This window comes from Tachypleus tridentatus, chromosome 1, assembly GCF_004210375.1.
Source record: "Tachypleus tridentatus isolate NWPU-2018 chromosome 1, ASM421037v1, whole genome shotgun sequence".
In the NCBI taxonomy this organism is placed as follows: domain Eukaryota; kingdom Metazoa; phylum Arthropoda; class Merostomata; order Xiphosura; family Limulidae; genus Tachypleus; species Tachypleus tridentatus.
The window spans coordinates 48,511,602-48,535,856 of NC_134825.1; the positions used below are offsets into that span (position 1 = coordinate 48,511,602).

Here is a 24,255-nt window from a genome sequence, read left to right on the forward strand (position 1 = left end):
TAAGAACACTGCAACATCTGACACATTTATTAGTAGTTTAAAATCTGACCTTTGAGAATGGCAACAGGTCAGACTAGTTAGAAATATGTCTGACTTAAAATAGTATTAGTCAAAATCAGTTTATTTTTCAAAAAATTACTTTATTTTCATTAAATATGTTATTTTACTTATGCAGGTGTTTGAGTACAATAAACTAAAACATAATATTAAATAAAGAATCCAGATTCAAGTCCACAGAAGATTTTGTTTAAATCCCATAGAATGTGTAAGGAATGTTCACAAAAAGCTACATTCTATCCCATCAAATAGCTAAATATATCAGAGGAAATTTAAGGATTGTTCAAACACACTCACTTTAAGCATTAGAGTGAAGTTGCTTTTATTGTTCATGACAATTATATAGTATACAGAAGTTATATGTCACAAACTGTAAAAGATGTTAAAACAATCTCAAACACGTTTATCTGCAAGTGTATACTAAATGACCAATCACATGATGAACCAATATATAACCAGCTTCCATAACAATAAGCTTTACAGAAGTAAATGACATTCTTATAACAATGTATTTTCTTTATCATAACTAAAAATGCTACATATTTTAGGAATACTTTGTTTTTAAGTAAATTTCTAATCAGGTGAAATAGATTAACTGATAAGCTCAAGCTCTACATTATGCAATGTTAAGTATAATACTATCATCAGCAATATTAACTTAAAATTATTTGATTTGGCAGATTTACCTTGGGAACTTCAATATTATCACTAGGTCTTTCCACTATTTCACTATTATGCGTCCTCGCAAATTCTAAAGAAGCAGCTAAGACCATTAAAACACCTGCAAAAGGAATAAAATAATTCTCACGCATCAGTAGTCATTCAATCAGACCTTTTACTTGGTGAAAGTTTCAATCACTTTTATCTTCATATTTAGTACAGGTAAGAAAAACGTTTCTCCCCAGAAATAAACATGGTTTTAATTTCCTAGAGAGTTTCAGTTATGAGACTTCAAGACACTTTGATAACTCTGTTGCAACTGAATCAAAAACTATAAAAACATCTTCTCATTTATGACATAAATTTACGTGGATTCATTAATCAAATATGAAATACAAGGAAAGAACTTAAAGTACATAATGTCATAATTTTATTTTTTTAAAAGTAAATATACCATTACAAACATGCATTTCTTCCAAACAAAAAAAGTCAAGTATCCACTCAACAAAATTAATACTTCAAACTGTAATCAGTATCAAAATTTTCAAGGGTAGTTACTATTTGAGACTGTTGTAACCATTTTATTAAGTATCATTACTACTATCTAGAATGTTTAATGAGTTATAAGTTATTAGTTACTTAATAAGCAATAAGTTAGTGAACACTATCATGAATTTATGATTATTGTTACTAGTTTGATGTATACTGTTGTTACAAGTATTCTGAGATTATACAAATTTAGAATGTTACAATAACATTTGAAATGAAAAGTTGGCAATGAGATACTTATATAAGAATACATAAAACCCTAAAAGTTTAGAAGTTGTTCAGTGCATAACAAACAATTGTTATTATATCTTAAGGTTGTGAGGGATGATTAGTAATAAAAAACACTATCTTTGATCTCATTGAAATATCATTTATACAGTACAAATAAGCCATATTTTTATTGTTCTAATGAACAACTTACGTTTAAGAATCATTTGAGGACTTTTGTGAATAAAATAGAAATATAGTTGAGTGGTATCCAGCAGCACTTGGTCACCACCAAATTTCATGGACCTGTACCACCAAATACCCTGAAAAAAAAAACAATCAGTATCTTCTTAAAATATAAACTGATATTTAATGAATATTAATAAAGTTAACTAATTTCTTGAAATACTTGTAAACTATCATGAATTAAACAATAAATTAGCCTTTTAGGAACCATTTCTCTTATTTTTAATAGATCATGTATTTCTATTTGCTACAAGATTAGAACAGGCACTATACAAGATATGCAATAAAATAACACAGGCTGTATGTTTAAATGTGTCTTCCATACAATCTATTCCCAAGGTAAAAACACTGTTAAGAAATAACCTTTTCTTTAATGTGTGTTACCTAACACCAATTTAAAAAAATTCCAGGTTTAGCTTGCATTAAAAGTCTAGTGTTTCTGCTCTTGTACAAATAAATAATCACTCTTATCTTACTAGCCTGGAGTCCCTTTAGCAATTAAAAATTTAATAATTTCCAATTTTACTGTTCAGTGAAAAATTAATTTATTATATTCAATTTCAAGGCAGCTTCAGGAAGTACAAGCTCAAGTATTTCATGAAAATATAACTTTACATCTAAATTAAGGACATTGTTTGAAATAAATTATGTTAAGGATTTGTTTTGAAATACAAATCATTATTTCTTTCAATTAAATATTTTATGCATCTCCATCTAATACTATGATTCTTCAGCAAAATGCTTACACCTTTTGAAATTAATATTTGTTTATAATCTTTTTGACACAATTCAAACTGTGTAGTTCTAAGTCTGAAACCTTATATTATCATTACCTCATGCACCATTGACTATCATTAATGTTTACGGAAGTATGTAACCACATGCATAACCAGGGAAGGGAATGTGGTCATGACCCCTACTTTTGACTTGTATTTTTAATTTCCACTAGTTTTTCCCTACAATTCTAATTTCACTATGCAATATTTTTGCAGTTTTATGTTCTTTGGTTTCAACTTGCATCTAGCTCACTCAAAATCCTATTCATGGTTTCCAAAATTACAATTTCAACAGTCATAATTCACAGCAGTTGAGTGACACCAATAAAGTGACAGATTATAACACTCATTTTAACTAATGTTAAGGAAGTAATAAATAAAGTTTAAATACTGCAGAAATATATATAAATTATATACAAATATGTATGTTAAGACATGTTCCCCTTCAAATTCCCGATAAACCAGTGGATGTAACTTAATTATTGGCCTTTTTGGATGTGTGCATTTTTCTATAGATACAATGAATATTTCCATAGTATTTTCAAAACTAAAATGATTATACTTTTTAATTCACCAGATGTAAACATGACCGTTTTTAAATCTTAAACTGACAACACATTAGAATAAAAGTCCTTTTGTTGCTTGGTAAAATTATATATACTAAAGATGAAAAGCAATTATCTTACCACAGAAACAGGAAGAGCCACCATAAATACCAATGCATATAGTCCTAAGACCTGAAAGAATCATCAGAACATTCACTTAAAAGGCAAATGAAAGAAATCAGTACAAATTGTGTTAGAACTGTGGAATCAGAATATCAAATGAAACACATTAAAACAATAAATACAAACAATTAGAACTCCTAGGGAACAAGTACAAAGAAAGAATACTTGTCTGTACATCACATCATTAAAACCTGGAAACAACTTTAAAATATTTATATATAAAGTCCTAAACAGTGGGGAAAAATATACAGATTATATACAACTTTATATACCAATATGGACTAAATACCAGTAAACACAGTTATTAAATATGTAAAATAAATACAGATTAAATATTTGTATACACAGTTCTAAATTGTAGGATATTTGTATATGGATTATACAGTCCTAAAACTTGGGATACAAATACAAACTGAATACATGTATACTTAGTTTTAAAATCTCAAAAACAAACACAAGTTAATATTTTCATCAACTGAAAATGTAATTTCAATAATATTACCACAACTAACACTTATAGCTATTACTTGACCAACAGGATTTCTATTTTTTTATGCATCTAAACACTGGTTTGATTTTTTTCTCTCACTTGTTCCAGTCTTTGAGAACTCAATTGCCCTTGGCAATATGTTCTCCACCTACATCATTGTGCACTCTAACCTGGTACTGTACATAAGCACTTCATTTAAATAATTTTATCACTTTTAAAAGACTGACACAATCCTAGTGTCTAACACTGGATCTCAGTGGGAAGGAAAAAAGTCAGAGTGCCAGTAGAAGAAAGTATTGTTGGAAATATATACATTCCATCTGCTGACATTTGAAGCTAGAATCTCACATTGAGAAGGTAAAATGGCTGGTGAGGGTGTTATTCATACATAAAGCTTCTACATAGATCAGGAGTGTACCAAGATAAGAATGATACCCAAGTGGGGCAGCCACGCCACATCCAGAAAAAGTATCCTCTTCACCAGAATCGAGTTCCTGTATCAAAAAGTGGAACAGTACATAAGTAATCATCATCATAGGCCAACCCCAACCAGATAGCTGAAGTTCCACAATTAAGGAATCTTGGTTCCTATATCCCACATTGGTGGCTAGGGCAATTAGACTGCAATACTATATATACAAATATACTATTGATTAGATCCCAGCCTGTAGATATAGAGTAATGCATGCTGAATCATAATAAAGTAAGCAACACCAAAGCAAACAAACTTTCTCCTCCATCTGAAGTAGTCTGAAAAGCAACACAACAGATTCAAAATGACAGAATTGTGTCTGCCTTACTAAACCAAAAGGAACAAAGCTTACCAGGTATGGAATTATAAACGTTCATTCTCACTCCCCAACCAAGAGAGCAAGGGAGTGTAACTGCAGGAGCAAACAGCAGTCCATTTGTCCCCAAAAGTATTGAGAGGATAAGAAACACTGTGCTCTACCAAGGACCTATAATGAGACCACTTCATATTCAGAATTTTGAAGAGACAGTGTATCCTTATTGTGACTAAAGTCTAAACCGAGATTGTTCAAAAAGAAAGGCCACGTACACCTAAATCAGATAACCAAGCATTAAACCTGAACTGGTATTACAAGTAGGCTCTGCATGGGCTTGTGCTACTGCTATCTACATCTGGATAGAATCTGCACTAAATTGTTAAAGGCAAACTGATCTGGATTTACTCAATCCAAAGATCAGGAAAGGGGGGAAGAATCCCATTTAGCTTTACTCATGATAGTCTATGAGTGGCATTCCAGCATAAAATAGTAATACCATTTGGCAAGCTCCTAGGTGGCCTTAAGGAACACCTCATTTCTACAGATCCTGTTGCAACCAGTCATTATAACAGTAAAAAAGTGGTTGCTAGGGTGTAATTGGAATGATAAAAGCATACCTGTCAAAACAACACTCATCACAGAGTTGGATCAAATGAAAAATATTAGAGAAACCCTAGAAAGAAAAAGAGACCATAAGAAGGGGAAAAAAAAGAGATACCTCTTATTAGAATCTAGCACACATGGTCAAAACAATCACAAGGGGTAGGCAAAAACCCTCAAAACAAGAAACTGTCAGATCATGTAAATAATGAAAGAAAAAAGTATTGGGAGAAGTCCATGTACCAGCCACACAATGTCCTCCAGTGAGCAATTAAAACAGGCCACTAATGTCAGAGAAATATGATGAATCTGGAAGTTGAGTAATAGATGTAAGTGCTAGCAGATTGTATGTTTTGGAAAATAATATTTAATAAATATTTCTCTATAATAAACTTATTATTAATGTTCCTTCAATGTGTGTATGTACACATGTAAGACTATGTAACAAAATTTTTTATTTTTTCTTGTTCTTGGGCAAAAAGTGTTATTTCCCAATTGATTATGCCTAAAGTAAATGGAAAAGACCCATTTTTCTCTTCAAACTTTGCTTCTGTGACCTGAGTAAGGAAATTTTCAAATTTACCCATTTTCCAGAACATTCCAGGGAGATCCACTGATGAGTAGCTGATAGAGAATTTTCTCAAACTTACAAGAATTTCCAAGAACCTTTTAGAATTTTCTAGAACTTTTCATAGTAATATATATACAGGGGCTCACCACTTCAGTTTAGTTCTGGCTGTGTAAGTGAACACATAGACCTAGCTGTATGAGTATGGTTGGGAGGTTATCGGAGACTTCAAAATGGTGGCATTCCTGATGGGTCTCTTTTACTAAGTTTACCTTATATCTTTACCTTTGGGACAGCAGGGACACTGCAACACAGGAAGCACTGGCCACAATGGACCGAGTTCTATGTAGGGAGGCACAATTTCAAGTGTGAGCCACTAGTGGACCTCCAGAAGGTGTTGTTCCCACCATTGCACATAAAATTGGGTCTTATGAAACATCTTGTCACAGCTCTTAATAAGGAGTCTGCAGCTTTCAAGTACCTTCAAAACTTCTTCCCTAAGAGCTGTCTGAGGCAAAGGTCAAAGCTGGTGTCTTCATTGGACCACAAATAAAGATCCTAGAGTGCACAGAATCCCCAAGAAGCTCAGTAGGAAGGAAAAAAAAGCTTGGGGCAGCTTTGGCATAATGGTTCGGGATTTCTTGGGCAATCACAAGACCAAAAATTATGTGGAACTGGTTGAAGCTCTGGCGAAAAACTATGGCAAAATGGGGTGCAGGATGTCCTTGAAAGTCCATGTCCTTGATGTTCATCTTGATAAATTCAAGAACATGGGAACATAGTAAGAGAAGCAAGGTGAGCACTTCTACCAAGATATACTGGACTTTGAATGACACTACCAAGGAGCATATAACAAAACATGATGGGAAACTATATTTGGGGGCTGATACATGAAAGTGATTTTCATTACAGTCGCAAATCTTGAAAAACTACCCACTTCTAAACATTTTTGTTCAACTTTAGTATAAATACATGTAAATCTTGATTCATATGTTATTTTATTCAGACTTTATGTAAATGAAAATGTGCAAATCTGCCTGTTTTTACATAGAAAATAGGTTAATTTCTAAATTTCATTCTCCAGGTCACAAAAGCAAATTTTGAAGGAAATAATTACCATTTTTTTGTACTTTTACAACATAAACAATTAAGAAATAACACATACTATCCAGAAACAAAATCTGTGTTACATAGTGTTAAATACTACTCGACATTTTAATAATCAGTTTATATCATAACACAGAAAGTAATCTTTTCCTGGTATTGTGTGGTATAATGTTTCATGAACAGTCAGATTTTAAGCATTTACTGAAATTTCCAATTCATGCATAATATATAACTATAACATTTGTCTCGCACATTTACTTACCCATATAGAATTCTCTTTTTCTACAATCCATGATGGTAAAGCTATTCCAAATGAAGTAGCTAGGAAGGAAAAGAACTGAAAATTTGATATACTATAAAAAACAAATTGGAATACATATCAAATGCAAGTATAAAACAAAATAAAGCAACAACAGAACTATGGACTGATATTGAAATGTTAAGTTTTTCTTCATTATTACTAATTATCAGTCATCAGAGGACTTAGTGATTTTATAAATAAGTATTTATACATCCAGCTTTCTTTCAAAATTCACATTATACCATCTTGAAGCAACAAAATTCAGAATTCCACACTGATAAACAATGTGATGTGAGGATCACCAAATATTACAAGTATTTCCAATTTTAAAAAAATGTACTGCCAAACTGTCAAATTACCAACATGATTTTTCTCCTGAAAACAAAACAGCGTGCATTTGAAAAAGATGTTTAAAAATCACAAACATGTGTTTATTTAAAAAATTATGAATTTTCAAAATTGTAGTTAACCTCTAATAATAAACTACTGAATAAAAGTAGTTTTACATTTCACACGAAATCTCTCGATTACATAACACATTATATTGTAATAACTATCATCAGTACACAGTAAAAATTATTTTAACAATCTAAATTTATAAATAAGCAAGCTAGTTATTTCAAGTTATTAATTATAAGATTCCATTTGATATATAAATTTTTTATATTCCTTTTGTATTGATTTACGTTGTTTCCTGTGATTTTCTCTATCAGTGACCTTGTCAGCAAGTGAAAAACAATCTGACTGAGCCAATTTCATCTTCCACAAATAAATTTCTTTTTCTAAAATACTGCAACATCACACTTTATTTAATGAATAAAATGATAAAGCAAGCTTTTAAAAAATAAAATAAAAATATTAATTACAGCAGAAGTTATTCATAAATATTTTTTCTTCTAGCAACATATAACCAAGCTAACCTTTTACTAGCTGGTTGCAATATCCACACAAATCTATTCAAATGGAACCTGTCATGTTTTATACAAAGGAAAAGAACAAAAAAGAGCACTTTCATTGTGTGTTCAGATCACTAGTAATTATATTATATTATGGAGATAATATTTTTATGCATGGTATTTGCATTAATTCACAGTTTAGAAAATTAAAAAATATATCTGAGATATAGTTAATTATGTCATGCCATGACTGTTAAAATTGAGAAACAGTTAATGGCTGAAATAATAAAATTACATGTTTATTGAAGCTAATTTGTTCAAAACTATTTTAATTTTCCTCCTGGAGGGTACAAGTATTAAAAACTTTGACAAAATTTTTTTGAAAATTCCCAAACAGTAATGCTTTTATTCAAATTACTGTGAAACCAATCCAATGTCATAATTAGTAATTTTTATGTTTAAACTTAAAATGAATAAAACTTTTTTTTATTTAGTAAATATTAATTTCAAAGTTTGCTTTTTTAAATGTGTGGAAGACTGACTACAATTTTATTTTTTAAATGTTTTTAATTGAATGGTGAAATATTTCCTTTGAGGATGGATGCACCCATCTGGGTATGAAAGAATTAAAGTTTACCTTTTTTTTTTATACCTATATTGTTATTATTGGTGAAATTTCTTGAAATTGTGTTCAATCACTAAGTTTGTGATAAATGCATTCTTCACTTTAAAAAAAATAGATATTATACTTTATGTTAAATAAGTTATAACATGTTAATGCAAAAATAAATCAAATTTAACTTACCACCAGGACCATCTGGATTACCATACATTTCCCAGTTCTTCCTGGCCTCATCATCAGTTAACCTGTTAAAAAAATCAAAACAAATGGAAATATGGATCTTCATTTCTTAACTTAAAAGCTTTGTTATACTTGAAATTTAAAGAAAATATTTAGTATCCTTAATAGTGAACATGTTATGAAAATCATAATATTAGTCATAATAATACTTGTACACTTTACCCTCAAAACATTCAAAATTACCACAACTACTCTTACATACAATGACAGATTTACTCTTGTACAGTTAACATCAATCCATGTTTCAGTAAAATATATATATTTAGAAATGCATGTAACTTATACTGTTAAACAAGTACTGCAAAATTCCTGCCTATTCACTAAATTTGTAGAAGATTCTCAAGTGTAAGAATCAACAGTATACTATGTGTGTATGTAAATACTTGTGATTGCCAGTACTGTTGGGTCAACTGAAGTTTCTTGAATCTTGATCACCTAACTTTTATAAACCACTATGCCAACAGACAGTATATATTGTTGGTTTGTTACAGTTGGTATACTATAAACCTCAAAAGCTATAACTGTAATTAATGTTTATTGATCAGGAAACTACAGACATTTGACTAGAAATACTTATAGATTTTGAACACTACAAACCATTTAACTTCAGCAGATTAACATAAACATCAATATTTTTATGAAGACATAACTTCGACTGTGAAAAACTTGTGTGTGATCAAAAAAGAGCTAGATAGCTTCCCATTAAGTGAATTTTGCCTTTATCATTAAGAACCTTCAAAATGATACTGAAGATGTTCTGGATCAGATAGAAGACTCAATACTGTTTGTAACTTTGTAAACCTTTTGTATATAAATCATTACTTCTAATAACCACTATCATAACTTGTACTATTGTTTGCATATTAAGATATACAGGGTATTTCAAAAAATGTTAACATTTCTGAGAATTTTTTATTTCCCTTGCAGTTAACTAAAATCAGTCTCATTCAAAACTCTGTGGAACTTTATGTGGCTTTTCTTCCTTTAATTTTCATAGGTCTTTCCTTTCTGGCCAAGAGTTGACTCAAAATTTTTTGAAGGTTTTCACACTTAATCATTTGCTACAAACTTCCTGAGCAAATGAACCATTTTGAGCAGCAATATACACAAGTTTGAGATGATGGTGACCTTAAAATAAAATATTAATTACATTTTCTCTGGTTTTTTAGCTGTGTTGTACTTCTAATTTTAAATTTCAGTAAGTATTGTAATGCAACTTTAACTAGTAATAAGATAAACCTACAATGAATCGTACTGAAGTTAAAAACTTACGCTGCATAAGCTTTGGCAATCATCATGAACTTTTTCTCATCCCCTCCTTCCTTATCTGGATGAAACTTTAAACTCAACTTTCTATAGGCTTTCTTAATCTCTGCAGTGGAAGAAGCCTGAAAATAATTAATTGAAATCTTGAAACCTAAAAACTAATTTTAACATATTTCGTATCACTATTTATTCAGTTAGTAGGATACTGAATTGATATACCAGTGTAATGGGCATAATTCTCACAAGTAAAAGTCACTGCAGTGTACATATAAAAGCACTGAAATCACTCAAGAAGAGAATATGGTCAAAGTCACCAAACACAAAAACTGAGTTTTTCAAAATAATAAAAAATTAGGTTTTCACAGAACATACTAATATACCTATAACTTGTTAAAAGGAAGAAAAAGTTTTCCTGATGTTACTCTTGGCAACAAAACAATTTTTGTCATGAATAATAAAACATCACTGCATTTGTATTAATATCAATGATTTGGACTTGTTCTCATCTTAAATACGATTCTGGTGACTCCAAACAAAAAAGTAGAAATCCATAGATCTGCTGAAAATGCCCCCCATCTTCAATCAAGTAACATTTATAAACCTGTGAAATATTTGGTCAAGAAACCTTGATACAACTTTAAAATTTGTCTTATTTAAATAAAAAGGAAAACAATGACTTACTGGATCAATCTGAAGAATTTCAAAAGGATCCCATGCAACATAATCATGTTGCAAATTAGCCACCTTGTAAGCTGTAGCTAATAGGGCTATCCACCCCAAGATCAAGAGAAATTTTCTAAAAGTATAAAATGTATTAATTACCTAATTTTACTAACAAGCACATATAAATCTATATGTAAATATATGTATAAAAATAACTGAAATCTCAAGTTTACAGTAATGCCACTTGTACACATATCAGTTACATTTGTCTTTGTATATGTAGTTGTAGAATTAATAACACAGTGCAATATTTACCAGAAAAAGCAGTGTAGGAATATTGAAAAAATAAGCTAAAATAATACATAAAGTGAGAAATTAAATTACTGGAAAGTTACATAGGTGATATAACTCAAAACAAATGTGCAACTGTCCAAAACAGCACTGCAAGACTTTTAGGGAGAATAAATACACACACACACACATTTTAAGTAATACAACAACACTTGTAAACAGAAAGTGAGCATATTACAATATCTACTGAATAGACACTTACATCAGTCTTTGTTTAGCTCTCCTCCATGGTTCTCGTGCTTGCAAACGACTTCGTTTCTTCTGGCAATTGTGGCAGTAACACTGCTTTTTATCTCGACGCTCATGTTCTAAAAAATGTTCAGCATCAAAAACTGCATATAGCAATGTTTACACATGATTAATCAAGTTAGAGATTGCTAGTGAATGTTCTTGCACACAGATCAGCATTTATTTCCATGTGAATAACATACATCACCTGAGCAGCAAAGGGCAAAATTGAAATGTTTTTCAAGTTCATGAAAATGAGAAAATTAATAAAGTAATGGATTACAGAACACTACTAAACAAACCCAAGATCCCCTGTAAGTTGCAAGGTGGAAAATCTTAGTTACAGACAGATACACATTTGAATACCAATATCTCACTTATAATAAACAATTACAAATGCACAGTAGTTGGTTGGTTGATTTAGTGTTTTATGGCACAAAGCAGCTAGGCTATCTGCATCAAACGTCAGGTAAAAAGGTAAAAATAAAGTAAATGTAAAATTCATGAAAGGAAATAAAGGCAAAACAAAACAGCATTTAAAAACATAAATAGCATAAAACCAATGCTGTCATCTAGTCTACTAGGTTAAGAGAGAAACCACAGTAAGAGAAGTTGTAAAAGACTTTCTATAGCATAATGGTAATTATCATAACCCACTAGGAAGACTAACATGCAAATACAAGAACCACTGTCAGTCACCTGATGTTGGCCTTTCCAGTCCTGGTTCCTGGTTGTGTCATTATGGCCATTTTCAAAAAGTAATATAATAAAAGTTTTAAAAGACATGTAGCAAAATTGTAATAAGAACTTGCCAAATGTCCAGTAAAAAAGGTTAAAGCAAATGTAGTAAAATTCATAAAAGGAAATGAAGGTAAAATAAACAGCATTTACAAGCATAAATAGCATAAAACCAATGTTGACATCTAGTCTACAATGTTAAGAGAGAAACTTCAGTAAGAATATACAGTAGAAAGAAATTATCTCCCTAGTTTTCTTTTATGAAAACATCAACTTAAACCTACTGTAAGGTTATTTAATCATCAATAGCAATTTCTTAAACAGCGCTCGAGCTTAAAGTTGTTATACCTAACAATCAAATTCCTATCTTGAATCTTATCATTTAATCATTCAAACAAACTTCTCTGAGGCAGTGTATCAAAATGTAACATCTTATTTCTTCTATAAAATAATGACAAGCTTCAAGCCTCTTATGACTGCTTAAATTTTTAAACCAAATATAATTCTACTAGCCAGTCTCTACTTTCCTATAACAAAAGAGCCACAATTTAAAACAGGGTTGTAAGAAAGACCTGATCAACTCCTACAAGGTTATAAAAGCTTCTATAGTCTTTTAAGTTTAAAATTCTATAAACACACACAAGTTCCTGAATTACATGTAGCAATTTCAACCAAACACAAATACTCAAGAAAAAGTTTCCAACATTGACAAAACCACACTTTTTTTCTCTCCTCATATTTACACTTTAGCAAAAATGAGGCAAATCATATCACTAGTTATATCACTCACAACTTCTCAATACTTAAGATTTAATTTCTCCTCATAAATTACAAAAAGTATTTTTCAAAAGCTTAGAATTCCTACCATCTTAATGTGAAACACTTTGAGAATATATACATTCTTAAGCTGCTATCCAACCGATTGATACAGATAATAAATCAACACCCCACAAAGAGACTTCACTTACCACATTCTCTATTATATAATCTAGGCTTCAAATGCTAAGTTTATACTTATTACACCTGCTACAAATTCACCACTCATGTCTCATTAACACAGCTCAACCAAGATCTTGCTAATTTTTACTTACACACAAATCAAATACCTCTACCTTTTTCATGTTTCAAAGAAAAAAGATACAAGTCCAAGTCCTCACTGATCACATTTTAGATAATTATTAATATTCTTTTTATAATAAGGAGTCTGAACCTGAACACAAAAACTTCAACTACCAATATGCATCACATCACCAAGAAAATCAACTTACAAAGTTACAGAATAAAGCTTATTCTATCTATGAACATTTGGGTCAAGAATTCAAAAGCTTGCAACTGCTACCTCTAATACTCAGGTCACTTTTATCTGTTTATGTCCTTTTGGAATAAAAGTATTTTTGCAGATATACTGATATGTAAAAAAGATATAATCTGCTTAGATACCAGAATCTAATTACCTTGTGTTATTCAACAATTTAAGCAAAATCAAGAATAAAGTGGGATCTGACTTTAAATAACAGTTCTCTTTTGACACATGTTGACAATGATAATGAGTAAATATATGTAATATTGTCCACCCACAGACGAATACTGTTCTTGTATTAACTTTTGTTGAAGTCTACATTCAATAGTTCTTGAATTTTCTTATACTGAGGTTATGTGGAGGCAGCAGTCCTAATGATCAAAATATTCTCCTTCCACAGCTTGACTGAAGTAAATACAGACCCAGTGATGTGGATCCAGACTGGCAATATACAGTTGCTTTCTGCCTGATCAGGTAGTTGATCACTGGCAAACACACCTACAAGCTTTATTCCTACATAAAAATTTTATGAGAACATCCAATACATTTCTGGAGTGTTCATAGCTTCTAGATATCACTTATGATGTTTCTAAACTGATCAAAATTGCACACAGAAAAAAAAAATCATGAATAAAAGCTGCACCAAAATCTGAAGTATAGCTACTGTTGGTAGACAGTACTCTGAGGAAATGGAAACTGAAACTTGATGTAAAAACTGCCTTAAAGGTTAGGTTAAACAGAGCACAAGCCAATGGGCTCAAATGGAGGTAAAGTAAGGGAATAAACAACTACATTAATATTTCAATCCATAAGTACTGGATGCCCATGTGGCTGACATATTTATAAAGAATGCATAAAAAAAGCATGGGCAAGGGGAAAAAAGATCCTACAATAACTAGAAAAATAAAGTATAGGATAAGGCTGTCCAATAATTCTATACAGATGAGACTAAAGACCCTATCTCAAAAAGCCATGTAAGAAACTCTTGAGATTCTACCAACTGTGGGGCAAGAAGCTGCAATACTCTGAACCAGGGTCCAGGCACAAAAAACATTCCACTAATACACAGCCATTGATGAAGGTGGAAATTATTCATGGCAAAACACAGATAAATGAAACACTTTTTAAAATAAAGGAGAAAACAAAATTCTGGAAATAATGTAAATTATATTAAGGTAAACCACTTTTAAAATTAAGTAACATAAAGAAAAGTGTCTGAACAAATGCAATGCCTAATGAATAGTCACAGTTCAATTGTGGCACATTGGAGTAGTTGTATGCATCATGTAAAAGTGCTCTCCTGTTGGCAGGAAGATTATGCACAAACATGTTGGAATCTTTAATTCCAATAGGTAGGGGTGCAGAAGGCTTATGACATGCATTATAAAAAAAAAAAAAGGTTGCATATAAAGGAGTGTACAAAACATGAAAAGCTAATCTCATGAGTGTAGCAACGTACCATATGAGAAAGAAACGTTTTTTTATCATGTCAAGTAGCATGATATATACAGAAGAATTCTTAACAACAAACTGAAAACAGATTTACACACACACACACCATAGCAACAAGTGTGCGAGATAATTGTTATGTAAAAAGTCTAAGTAATAAAAAATTGCAAAGAAACACAAATACAAATAAGCTAATAAGTGGGATAAATTCAAAGTGAATCACTTAGTTCAAACATAAGTTCTAAAACTTCAAAGTTTTAGACTTTATCTTGAAATTTAAATATTCTCCTCTTTGTTACTATAGAGTACACACTATGTGATTCACTGTCAAAACTGATGTATTATAGTATATGTAAAGGTTATTTTTTCATTTAAACTCACATGAAGCTACTTATTATTTCTGATTCTACAGTAATATGCCTATTCATAAATATAAATCACAACAAACTTAAACACAATACTATAAAATACTAATACTATTAACATTTTCTTCCATTAGCCTTAAACGTACAAATATCAATGTAACAAAAATACTTTTATTTCTAAGTTCTAGCGTAAATTATATCGTTGAACTAATAGTAATTTTGTTTTGAAATATTATAGCCCATAACAGCAGTACATTAATACTAAAATAAGTCATACTATAGGTTTAGAAAGACGGCGAGTTTGTAGCACCAGTTATTACACGTCATCTCTTATAAGTCTTATTGTTAGGTACTGTAATTCCAATTTAGCACTAAATAATCCAGTACCGGTAAAATTCAGGCAAAAATTTAAGTTAAACACCAACCCTACTCTTTAAATTAACACATACCTTTACTATCACTTTTAGGCCAAAAATAATATGTGCATGGTATGACAACTAAGGCAAGAAAAGACAATAGAAAATAAAAAAACGTTCCACCACTTTCATCATATTGAAACTTCGCACCAGCCATTTTGTTCACAAACGTGTGACACCTATTTCCACTAAATACTAAATAGCCGTGAAACAGGTTTTTCGCTCCACAGTTATATTTATTAAATGCAAACCAAGTTAGAATAAAGTCGACACAGTTTACAAAATTGAATATTACAATTAATTAATCGTACAATTAAAAAAAGTGTTTCTTAACAGTAAAAATGGAAATGTGCATAAATTATATTAGTTATTACATAAAATAAACATGACCAGCGAGTGCGGAAAATCACACTTATAACGTATAATATATATATAAGATAGGTGTATTTACATAGATGTATAATTGAATAAAACTTTTCATTCGAATTATTTTTATTAAACAAAAGCACAACATCAATTTTAAACGATATAAGTTAGAATGTGATTACAATTATTGCAGTTATTACATAACTCGTAAAAGATATGGCGGAGAACAGTACAAAAGACTACAAATTACGATGCATCAATTAATACGAAGATATACACTTTCATATTACGAATAAGCCCTTTATAAATAGCGAATCATGTCATGAAACTAAAACAAAATATACGAACTAACAAGCAAACACAATTGAATCAACTCAGTAATCGTGAATTCAAAGTAATCAAACCCTGGACTAATGTGTATGCTAATACATTTCCAGATGCCAAAAACGTATACAAAATAGCAGATACATTGATATACCTATGTACATATTCAAATTTTAAGTAGCTATTAAATGTATTTCTTTATAGAGAGAATGTTCTCTGGGACAACAATTAATCTCCTTCCTTTATCAAATCTTGCCCAAGTTAAGTGTTTATTGAAGGAAGCCAACTTATCTTTGGTCCAGCAAAGTTCGCTGCTTCCCTATTATATGCCCCCCGCTAGTACAGCGGTATGTCTCCGGACTTACAACGCTAAAATCAGGGGTTCGATTCCCCTCGGTGGGCTGAGCAGATAGCCCGATGTGGCTTTGCTATAAGAAAAAACACGTTAAAAAAAACACGTCCCTATTATATTCCTGTTCAGCTTTCCTACGGTTGTTCAAAGGAAAGTAACATTAAACTGTCTGGTGTGTCTACCACGAACAATCTAACCCCGGATTTTGATATTTTAAGTCCGTAAACTTACTACCGCCTCACAGGGAGACGAAACATTTTGATTAGACTACTTATATTATAACTAAACCAAATCAAATCATTAACTTTACATGTACGAGTCATTTAGCTTTCTTTTAATAAGACGTCTTTACCTTGATTACTAGTTTATTTGTATGTGTATGTATATATGTTTTTGTTTAAATAAACCTACATGGCGATAGTATTAGCTTGTATCGCTCTAATAATATATAAAGTTACTTTACATCTCTGGATCCTTTCTCTTGTGGTTATACCCTTTTCATCTCGTAAATTTCTGAACGAGCCTTTTTCAAACAAGTACGGGTGCGAGAGTCTCTAGCTATTAATACCCCCACAAGTTAAATTACAACTATGAAACTATAATGAAAAGGTCTTAATATTTTTAAATTAACAGAATTTAACATGACGTCATTTTATGCAAAATATTTTTGAGTGCCGATCACCATAATTTTTTGTGTTTGCTTGTAAACTCATGCATTGTCGGAGTTAGCACATGTGCTAGTGTTCTGTTGCATTCAATTCAGTGTTTTCCACAATACTGAATAGAGCACTGTTGAAAGTTCCTTTGTTCCCACATGCTGAACTATCGCAGGTGAAGTAGGTTACACCCTTGGTGAAACTGTTGTTCTGAATGGTATTGGCGCAGACGAAGGCGCCACAGACTAGAGCAATCTTGTTACAAAAGCATTTTAATTTCTCTACAGCATCTTGAATTTTATTGCCATTCTTTTACATCTACACAATAATTAGTTGGCCATTCTCCTACTCAGTAGCTTAGTGAAATGTCTTTTTTGGCTTTTACAGTATATGGTTTTACCAGAGTAGGACCTATATTTCATTTATGTATTACTTACTTTTCTAGATTCTCTCTTTATGATAGTACAATATCTTATCTCCTTCAATTTCTATATCTGTTTGAGAATGGGTATTTTGGTTTAGAAGAAAAGGTGCCTAGATTACTTGCAAATAGAACTACAGGTTTTTAAAGTTTCAACATAACTTCTTCTACTCATAGGAATTTCATAATCAAAATAATACAGGATTATTTGAGTTTATCTTCTTTCTCTTAAATCTTGAATGGTAACGTAATCTGGAAAAAAAGAGATTGGGAAAGAATGATACGTGTTCACTGGCATGGAAACTGGAGGATTGTAATATCTGTCAACAAACTGTATGGTTAGCACATGTTCACTAAGTCCTCCAACTCCACTGTAGTGCTGATATATAAGACTATAATGCCTTTTGTAGAGAAATATAACACAATTTTGACCATCAATTCACTTTACATAGAGCAAAAACAATTTTGGTCTAGATATCAAAGAAGCCTAAGTTTCAGTATAAGGCAAAGACTGGTGACGTTGGAAATAAGTTACATTCCAACACTTTTTCTTAATTACTAAAATGAGAACGAATGTGAGAATAAACAATGTGTTTATAACAAATTTGTCGGCAAAATCTGTACAAGATAGTTGTGTATTTTGTATAGACCCTCTTTCTAAGATACCTAATATCATCAGTGGAGAGCTTAAGTATCCTACTTTTCTTCTTAACAATTAACAGTGACAATTTCACATTCTGTCTTCAGGGTACCATATACACTTCCTACTGAAACACGTGGTCTTACAATGGTATTTCGCATGAAGTATCCAGCCGGTTTTGATATCTACTCGCTTATCATAGGATATTTCAGTCCTGATGGACACGAATGAAATCACACTTTTACCATTACTACTGAGCATGGTATGACTATTTGCATTTGTATGGGCTTTATAGCGGTGAGGCACTTTCTTATTTTTTAAATGACAACCAATCATAGTTTAAACTAATGGCACGTGTCTGTACTCTTGTGCAGCTCATTTTTGTTCAAGAAACTGGTGTAACTCCCATATCACTTGCCTTTTATTTCCATTTTTCTACGTTTCCACATTTATTTACAATACCAATACTGCATATATGTAAATATATATACAAATCAAAATATTCACGGTGAAACTGAAAAACAAAAAGTTTGTTTCTATTACCAGTCCTTATTATCGTAACTAACTCGTAACGGAAAAGTCTGTGATCATAGTTTTCAAAATCGATAAGGATATTTCATATATCATACAAGATGCAAATATAGGTGTCAAAATAGTCAACAGCCTTGGAGAATAAGTTTACGGTCAAGAGTTGAGCTTTTGAACCCACAACTACTTAACCTTTCGCTGTCTGCAGTTAATGTTGGAAAACAGTCACCCTTAATTTCTAGATACAAAAATAACATTACGGTAAAAATAAACCACCTCAGATTTCTTTACATATAAGACTCCAAACCTCCACTGTTTTAAATAATTATTGCAAGGTGATGTTAAATAAAATTAAAAACCCTACTTTTATAATTCTATAATAATTACTTAAACTCCCATCTTAGCTTAACAGCTTGTTTGTTGCGTGACAGGACACCAGAGGACGACACCTGCATGTTAACCCAAAACAATAGCGATAAAAGAGGGAGAGACAATTACATCGATTACTGGTCGATGCCAACATGCTATTTAAGACGAAACGTTCATCCACGCCAGTCAAGCCGTTAGTACCGCCGGTAATCGTCGATGGTCTACCGTCGAACCTCACGCCATTTCAAGTCGCCACGTTAATCGCCCGAGCCAAGCCAGGGGCAACCATCGAACCGTCCAGGACCCGAATTTTACGCCGGGACGGAATTCTCATCCAACCCGCCACTACCGCAGACCAAATTTATCTTTGCCAACCGTGGAACACCGAATTTAATGTAAGTTGTTCTCCCACCAAAAGTCCAGTCAGTCTTTATTCAGTAATCCTCAGGGGCGTCGACCCATCAATACAACCAGAAGAAATCAAACAAGCCATAGGACCTCAAATCCAAGCCAATGTATATGCTGTTCATCGAATTTTTTCTAAGAACACTAACCTTCCTACGTACTTCATGAAGATAGTGTCAACGTCGAAGTACAGTGCTGACTGTATTTTACGTGGCGGATGTTATTATCACATATTTCACTTTAGATCCGAACACCCACATCGACGACCCTTCAACACTTGGTCAAACAAAGCATCCAGACATCAGAAACAACCAACGGACAACTACCAACAAGAAACTACAAAAATACCGTCGAGTCCAGAACTAACCAGAAGAAACACGAAGACAGATACCAATAACTCGACCCAGAAGACGTCAATTCCCTCTGCCACCGACACGCCAAGTGTCAGCAACCTAAGAAAGAAAGAGGACAGATCATGCCAGACTTCAATCCAAGTTCCACAGAATTTAACAACCAGCCAGACTCAAACCACTACAAGATAACCATCGACGCGACAGTTCAAACTGAAAAACAAACTACCTCCACGCAGAAAACTCAAACCAAAATCACAAGAAGAGACAAAGCATCACAGACCAGCGAAGAACAACTCACCGAAGAACAGCCAGTTGTTCCACCACCTAGACCACGTTTTTCACTTGCACCAATGGGCTTCAAGTATGAAAACAAGTTCATGACGAAGTTACTACCTGATCTACAAGACCGCAGCTAACAGTTTCCATGTATACCACCGTCACAGTTCATCAGTTTTTCATTTTTTTTCCTATGTTTCTTCCCAGCTACTTCCGGGCACGGTCTGGGTAGATTTTTCGGCGCCTAGGCCGTGAAAGTGGGTTTTCTTGGGGTACTCCCGTTTCCCCCCACAGCAAAATCTCTGGCATCGGATCTGTAGGTCCCAGCCACATTCTTACCTGATCCTGAAAAGAGCCGCTTATTCAGTCGTAGGTTATCTAGCTATAGTCAATTTTAAATCATCTCGCCAGCCGCCAGTGTACTCCGTCCACGGGTCAAGGACTGGCTCACTTCACTTATGCTGCTCTCGTCCAGTTCTACCGTCTTTCCTATCACTCACAAATACCCCACTCCACCTTAAAAATATCAAAATAAAAGTAAAGGAAAAAAAACCCATGGAAATTTTAACAATTTCTCACGTGAGGGGACGAAGAGGAACTACAACGTTCCTGAACACCCCAGTTGGAGAGAGAATTCTTCAGATTTCTCTCTCTCTAAACTAAACCCCTGCCACGTTAGTTTGCGTTTGCGGTTTGCATCGATTACTTCCAAGAAGTAGAACTAGAGGACGCGTTGCTAAGATGCCACGATAGGCGGAAGTGGTCGTGTCATAAACTTAATTACGTGTAAAACTATCATTGTATTAACACAATAATAAAAGGCCCTTGAAACAATGTTTCATTTCAACACTTTATTATTTTCTCACAGTAAATATTTTACGATCTGATATATATAAAAAGACACGTCTATTAAGGACATATTTATATAAAAACGTTTTCCAACAAAATCATGAACAAACATATTATTAATACCGTTGTGGGATCCGACTGTAGATAACAGTTTTCGTTCTGACACATGTCGACAACGATAATAAGTATAATATAAAGAATATTGTCCACCAACAGACGAATACTACACTGACAAACCACACACCACAGAAACCCCACACCAACATTATTTATAAAATATAATGTGATAACTGCCACGACTTCTATATTGGAGAAACAAGTAGAAAAATGGAAACCAGATTCAAAGAACATAAAAAGTCACCTTCACACGTTTTCGAACACTGCAAATCAAATAAACACAACTCAACATAAGCATAAAAAATACCCAAATACTAAATAAAAAACAAATATAAACAAACGCAAAATTAAAGAAGGCTTACTTACACAACAACTCAAGCCCGAAATAAGCCAATACAAAGAAACACCTTTATACCTATATCAATAAATATAATCAAACATCTAAGCACGCTCTCTGCATTCCTACACTCTGTTACACAACACCCTTCAACTTCAAACATGTGGTCAGCTATTGGTCAGTTACCTCTTTCTTTCTTTGTGAACCTGACGATGACCGAAAAAGGTCGAAACGTTGTTCGCTCCTCTACATAAACAATTTTCTCGACTTAACCAGCCGTTTTTACATATATATTTTTCTCTACAAGTGGGTTTTTTGTCATCACTGACTGTTCTTGATTGTTTGTTCTTAAATTTCGAGCAAAGCTACACGAGAGATATATGCACTAGCCGTCCTAATTTAGCAGTGTAAGACTAGACCAAGGGCAGCTAGTCTTCACTACCCACCGCCAACTTTTGGGCTACTCTTTTACCAAAGCATAGTGGGATTAACCATCACATTATAACTCCACTAGGACTAAGAGGCCGAGCATGTTTGGTATGACGGGGATTCGAACTCGCAACCCTCGGACTAGGAGTCGAGTGCCTTAACCACCTGACCATGCCGGGCCTAATACTGTTCTTACATTAACTTTTGTTGTAAGTCTACGTTCGACAGTCCTTCTTGATAAATTTTCTTATATCGAGGGTATGTAGTTTAGTTTGGTTTTGAATTTCGCACAAAGATAAAAGATGGCTATTTGCGCTAGCCGTCCCTAATTTAACAGTTTAAGACAAGAGGAAAAACAGAACTAGTCATGGTATGACGGGAATTCAAACCCGCGACCCTCAGATTACGATTCGAGTGCCTTAACCACCTGGCCATGCTGGGCCAAGAGGTTATGTGGAGGAAGTCCTAATAATCAAAATATCCTCCTTTATCAACTTGACTAAAGTAAATTCAGACCCAGTGATTCGGATCCAGATTGGCAACATCTAGTTGCTTTTTTGTCTGATCAGATAGCTGATTACTGGTAAACACACCTGTAAGCTTCTTTTCAGCACAAAAAAAACTTGTGACAAGATCTAATGCATTTCTAGAATGTTCATAGCTTCTTAGATATTAGTTATGATGTTTCTAGAATGATCAGTTTCTGACAATGACTAAAATTCTGCATTGGCAAGTACATTTGTAGTGTTCAGTAAGACGCTACCAAGACGTATTTCAACTCGTAGATTTCTCTGTTTCACCAAATTAAAATGTGAATCTCCAGCAGAGAGATCTGGTGCCCGATTAAAGACCAAGAGTGTATACCTTTCCGAGTGTTCATCATATCCTATATCAATTTCTTGGTTTTGAAACTGTTTTCCCATTCGTAACTTTTTAACTATGAGCTTGAAGCTCAGTATTAAAAGCTAATTGTAAAGGTCGAGCAGTAATTTGTTTTCCATTCACATTGATTGCCATGAAATTGATACTGTAAAGTTTGAAACTATGGAATTTTCTTCCGAGATCTTTTAAGTACATTGTTATCAACACACCCTATAATCAGACGTGTAGGTACTTGGCTTAAAAATACATTATTGATAGATGCTTGTAAGTTTTCCTAAACAACTCAAAACGATTTGCACATTATAAATTTCAAAGGATATCTTGCTGTTCTTTCGTGAAATGCTTCAGCATGGGACAAAATGTCTGATTGGTTGTTCTTCACTTTTCTATCGTAGATGGAAACGTGTTGTAGTACAATTTTAAATCCTGATTCATCGTTTGACTTAATACAAAAACAAAATTTTACTTCTTTCGTGCTGGCGTTTTGAATTTACACCACTGAACAAGAATTTGTTCTGCAAAAAGATGTCTGAATGTAGATGTCGGTCATGTCGACCGTTTCACTACCACGTGTATCCATGGGTAGATCTTTGATTTCATCGTTCTCACCATCATTAGAATCAAGATCATTAAAACTACCCACCGTATACACATAGACTATGACAAATGATTTTTCTTAGCTTCTCCATTATAAATCAGTAAAGTTTTCTATGTAGGCATTTATTTATATGCATAAAAATTATGATATGAAGAAATGTGTACAGCTGAACAAAACAAACAATAAAAAGTTTCTCTCAGTCTATATCCTTTTTGTCCTTGACTACCAGCTTAATAAAGCAAACCGTTTCCTACTTGGTAATCGTAAAACACATTAGGACAGTTTGTTCATGATAGTAAGGTACTTGCGTGAAATTAAACACTAAAAATGAAGCGTTACGATCACTCTTTCTTGTTCAAATGAGAAAGGTCGATCAGTGTAATCCTTTAAATTTATCTCAACTGTGTGCAAACTTCGTTTAGAAACGAGTCTGTAACGAGGATTTATAAAAGCTATGGTGATCATGAGTGCATCCTGACCTTCAACAAACGATTTGTACCAGTGGTAAACAGGATCACCAACAGTACTAGGTTTCAGAATAACTGATTAGAGATAGAGTGAATAAAATCTGCCATTCATATTAACAGTACACTGAGTTATAGTGGATGCTCGGCATGGCCAGGTGGGTTAAGGCGTTCGACTCGTAATCTGAGAGTCGCGGGTTCGAATCCCGGTCGCACCAAATATGCTCGCCCTTTCAGCCATGGGGGCTTTATAATGTGACGGTCAATACCGCTATTCG

At 32.9% G+C, this 24,255-nt stretch overlaps 1 protein-coding gene across 1 annotated transcript in view; it reads right to left on the reverse strand.

Annotated features, from left to right (window-relative positions):
• The window catches only part of Sec63 (translocation protein Sec63), a 45,706-nt gene extending 29,888 nt beyond the window's left edge, over positions 1–15,818 (reverse strand). The window contains exons 1-9 of the mRNA XM_076491283.1: positions 15,645–15,818; positions 11,318–11,423; positions 10,783–10,897; positions 10,108–10,223; positions 8,779–8,840; positions 7,039–7,097; positions 3,182–3,232; positions 1,688–1,796; positions 744–838 (exon numbers count right to left, since the gene is read on the reverse strand). Of these exons, the coding sequence (XP_076347398.1) occupies positions 744–838; positions 1,688–1,796; positions 3,182–3,232; positions 7,039–7,097; positions 8,779–8,840; positions 10,108–10,223; positions 10,783–10,897; positions 11,318–11,423; positions 15,645–15,768 (837 nt within the window). The 5' untranslated portion in view covers positions 15,769–15,818. The remainder of the gene's footprint in view (positions 1–743; positions 839–1,687; positions 1,797–3,181; positions 3,233–7,038; positions 7,098–8,778; positions 8,841–10,107; positions 10,224–10,782; positions 10,898–11,317; positions 11,424–15,644) is intronic.
• Positions 15,819–24,255: the final 8,437 nt, after the last annotated feature.